General features: G+C 73.2%; 1 protein-coding gene across 1 annotated transcript in view; it reads right to left on the minus strand.

Annotated features, from left to right (window-relative positions):
* EMIHUDRAFT_459523 (hypothetical protein) overlaps nucleotides 1-4,265 on the minus strand; it is a 6,272-nt gene that overhangs the window by 965 nt on the left and 1,042 nt on the right. The window contains exons 2-8 of the mRNA XM_005766019.1: nucleotides 3,629-3,809; nucleotides 2,605-3,030; nucleotides 1,931-1,964; nucleotides 1,352-1,623; nucleotides 953-1,192; nucleotides 717-775; nucleotides 139-568 (exon numbers count right to left, since the gene is read on the minus strand). Of these exons, the coding sequence (XP_005766076.1) occupies nucleotides 139-568; nucleotides 717-775; nucleotides 953-1,192; nucleotides 1,352-1,623; nucleotides 1,931-1,964; nucleotides 2,605-3,030; nucleotides 3,629-3,809 (1,642 nt within the window). The remainder of the gene's footprint in view (nucleotides 1-138; nucleotides 569-716; nucleotides 776-952; nucleotides 1,193-1,351; nucleotides 1,624-1,930; nucleotides 1,965-2,604; nucleotides 3,031-3,628; nucleotides 3,810-4,265) is intronic.

The following is a 4,265-nucleotide window of genomic DNA, read 5'->3' on the forward strand; positions in this document are numbered from 1 at the left end:
GCTGGGGGGGTGCTTGAAGGGAGGGTCACGAAAGCAGCGTGGAGGGAGAGGGGTGGTTGTGGGTGTGGGAGGGGGGCGTGGGGCCAGTGGGAGTGGGAGGCGGGAGAGCGGTGTGTGTGTGGGGTGGGTCAGGCTCACGGCGGGCGCGAGCCGCTCGAGCAGCGCGGCGCGCGGCGGCCCCGGAGGAGCCTCGCACAATGCTTGCCCGACCGCGGCGGCGTCGAGGTCGCACTCAGCGCACCTCGCCCCGTCCAAGTCGCGCAGCTGCCGGCGCAGCGCGCCGCCATGCCGCCGGCCGACGAACGCGCCGCGGCACGCGCCGCTGCAAAAGAGCTCCGCGTCCGACAGCGGCGCCGCGGTCGGCCACCGTGCTGATGATGCGGCGGACGCGCCCGTGGGTGCGGTTGGGGCGGTCTCGGCGGCGCTGGCGGCGGGATCTGCGGCGGCGGCGGGATCTGCAGCCGCCGGCCCGAGAGCAAAACCGGTGGGGAAGCGGCGGAGTGGCGCGTAGCAGGCGAGACAGAGAGCGTGCTCGCCGCTCGCCCCCACCGCCAGCGGCATGTCGCGCCTACAGCATCGCAGAACCCCTCCTCTCGGGTACTCTTGGGGACTCTCGCGCTGTCCGCTGCTGCTACTTCTTGAGGCGCGGTGGCGAGGCTGCACCAGTCTATCTGTAGATCTCAGCTAGACCTCGGCTAGATCTCGCGAGGCTGCACCTCCCTAGCGGCACGCGCGCCACGCCCCACCGCACGCCAGCAGGGGCGCCCTGCTCCGCCTAAGGAGGACGCGTCGTGGACGTGTCCCCGACCGCCCCTCGACGGCCTCGGGAGCGGGCCCGGCCCAACGCCTCCATCCTCGGCCGAGACCGGCGGGTGGGGCGGTCGGGCAGCGACGCGCGACCATCGCCCGCCGGCGACGCCTTCGCTGCGTGCGGACAGGGCGGCTCCTCGACGCCCCTCGCTCGCTTCCTTCGCGTGCCGCCGCTCGCCTTGCCCTCGCCCCCGCCGGCTCCGCGCCCAATCTGCACTGCTGCGACAGCTCGGGCCTCCGACACTTGGAGCATCTCCAGCGGCCGCCCGCGAAGCCGACGCCGCGCCGGCGCAGCCAACAGCCGCCACTGCGTCGCAAATGCGGCCGCCGCGTCGGCTAGCACGCGCCGAACCCTCGCCTCGCTGCACGCGGCGGCACCCCCCTGCGCAAGGCACTCCAGAGCCTCCAGACACTTGGCTGTCGCCCCATCGCCGGACCTCGATGCCGCCCCCGCCGCCGCTCCCCCCCCCGCCGCCAATGGCAAATCTTCGGCAGCGAAGCTTGCGTGGTGCGCCCAAAACGGGGTCGGCGTCCCAAACACGGCCTGGCCTCCGCCGCCAGCGCCCTCTTCCCTCTGCTCGCCCGCCGCTCCCGCGCTGTGCGTGGTGCCCACGGCCGCCGCAGCTGCAGTCAGAGGCGCAGCCGCTGCGAGTGGGGCGACGTACACGTGGTAGCGGCCGGTGTTGCTGCTGCATTCAAAGCAGAGCCGCGCCCTGCCCCGCGTCGCCAGCAGCGACGCCAACGGCTCGCACGGCGTGTGCGCGGCGGCCTTCGCGTCGTCGGCGGCGTCCGCAGCGTGAGTCGGCCCCGCGCCTGCAGACTCGTAAGGAGGAGTGATTGACTGTTCAGATTGAGCCGTGCGTCGCCCCCGCCCACGCGCCTCCCGCGTCGTCCTCCGCCGTCGCGCCGTTGCCTGCGTCTCCCGCGCGCTCCCCCTCTGTGGCGGAAGCGGCGAGGGCGGCCGCAGGGGCGGCGGCGGCGGCAGGGGCGGAGGCGGCGGCAAAAACGGGGGCGGCGGCGGCGGCAGAAGCAGGGGCGGCGGCGGCGGCGGCGGCGGTCGACTGAGTGGTAAGGGTCGAGCTCTTGGCTGTCGGCCCGTCGGTCACGCGTCGCACGGCACGCTCGTTCTGCTTGAGCGCCGCCGCGTGTCGCGCCTGCCGTTCGCAGAGCGAGGACACCAGAGTCGGGGCGTGAGCACAGGGGCTGCGCGAGTGCAGCGGAATGCGGTTTGAGTGCGGGTGAGACAGCTGAAGACGCGGCCTCTCGAGCGGGGGTGTCTCCGCAGCGGTCGGGTCGGGCATCTAGCAGCGGGGTGATACATCTAGCAGCGGGGTGATACATCTAGCAGCGGGGTGATACCGCTGCCTACGCGCCCTCTCGAGTGCTAGGTCGGAGTAAGTCGGGCATCTAGCAGCGGCAGGCGTCGAAGCGGCACGCGGCGAGGTGCGCGTCGGTGCCTGCCCACGCCACGGCAGAGGCGCGAGGAGGAGCGGGCGGCGAGCGGGAGGGGCGGGGCGACTCCGTGGCCGTTTGGCCCTCACCGTCGAGCCTCGGCACGGCCTTGCTCTTGCCCTTGCTCTTGCCCTTGCCTCTGCCCTTGCCCCTGCCCTCAGTCTTCCCCTCAGTCTTCCCCTCAGTCTTCTCCTCAGCCGTCCCGCTGGCCTCATCCCCGGCCGGCGCCGCCCCCACCGCCGCCGCCTCCGCAAGCTCCTCCGCAGGCTCTGCGTCGAGGCTCTCTCCCTGCTCCTCCTCCTCTCCCTCCCCCCCCTCCGCAGCAGCAGACGGCCTCGCAACGCCTTCGTCGACGCCCGCGGCGAGGTGCGCGAGCAGGATCGTGACGTTGACGGCGGAGCGCTGCCCCCTGCGGTGCAGCCGGTCCTCCGCTTGCGCGAGCCACGCAGCGTCCGGCGGAAGCTCGGCGAAAATGCAGTGTGACGCCGCGCTGAGGTCGACGCCGAGCGAGGCGGCGGTGACCGAGACGAGGGCGAGGCGGAGAGATGCCTCCGAGTGGAAGCGGCGGATGGCGAGGTGGCGGGCGGGGAGCGGCGTGCTGCCGTCGATGCGGACGAGGGGGTACTTTCGGTGGAGGGCGGCCTGCAGCCCGTCGAGCACCCGCCGGTGGTGCGCAAACACGACCAGCTTCGCGACGTCCCCCCCCAACGCCTCCGCCGCCTCGAGCGCGCTCATTGCGTCGGCGACGAAGCGGCGCGCCGCCGGCACCTTTGCGACGCCAGCCGCCTGTGCGGGACGTGTCACGGACGTGTCGCGGACGTGTCGTGGCCACGTCACGGCACGTCGTGGCGACGGCATGGCGAGCGCCTCGTACGCCGCCTGGTGGTGCGTGCTCGCCGCCTGGTGGTGCGTGCTCGCCGCCGGAAGGGCGGAGGCGCCGCCGCTTCCCGCCTCGCCGCCGCTTCCCGCCTCGCCGCCGCTTCCCGCCTCGCCGCCGCTGCCCGCCTCGCCGCCGCTGCCCGCCTCGCCGCCGCTGCCCGCCTCGCCGCCGCCACCGCCCTCCTCGCCGCCGCCGATCTCCTCGCCGCCGTCGCCCGTCAGCGCACGCCCCGACGGTGCTGCTGTGGCGGCGGCAGCGGCGGCCGAGGATGCGTCGGGCTGCCCTCCCGCCGCCCTCTCTCCCAGCGAAAGCGTGTCGGTGAGCGAAGCGCCGGGCTCTGACGCCGCGAGGAGGGGGAGGAGGGGGAGCCTGTGTGGGGACGTGTCGCGGGCGTGTCGCGGACGTGTCGTGGGCGTGTCCTGACGCGGCGAGGAAAGGGGGGAGCCGCAGCCAGCGGCGCCGCTTGAGGGGAAGCTCGGTCAGGACCTCCGCCTTGCGCCTGCGGATCATCACCGCACGCCGCAGCAGCAAGTTGAGCTCCCAGTCGCGGCATCCTCCGCCGAGGGGGACGAAGTAGCCCGTGCCGAGCCGCACGGAGCCGCAGTACTCGCGGCCGAAGCTCCACTTGTCCGGACCGAGCAGGCCAGGCCGGAGCATGTGGATCTGCCTCCAGAGGCAAAAGGGCTTGGAGAGCGAGGGCGTCCCCGAGAGGAGGAGGAGGTGCGGCACGCCTAGGAAGTGTCTAGGAAGTGTCTAGGAAGTGTCTAGGAAGTGTCTAGGAAGTGTCTAGGGAGGAGGAGGTGCGGCACGCCGCTCGCGAGGGCGGCGACGGCCTCCGTCTGCTGCGCGTCCGACCCCTTGGGCTGTGAGCTGAGCGCGTGCGACTCGTCGACGACGACCGCGCGCCTGTGGACGTGTCCAGGACATGTCGGGGACGTGTCGCGGACGGGTGAGTATCGACTGGACGACCGCGCGCCACGGCCGCGCGCGCAGCCCAGCCTGCAGCAGGAGATGGGCCGAGATATAGCCGAGATATAGCCGAGACACGGCCGCGTGCGCAGCCCAGCCTGCAGCAGGGTGGCGAGGCGGAAGGAGGTGATCGTGACCTTTGGAGTCCTTTCGT

Source organism: Emiliania huxleyi, assembly GCF_000372725.1.
Source record: "Emiliania huxleyi CCMP1516 unplaced genomic scaffold EMIHUscaffold_527, whole genome shotgun sequence".
Lineage (NCBI taxonomy): Eukaryota > Haptophyta > Isochrysidales > Noelaerhabdaceae > Emiliania > Emiliania huxleyi.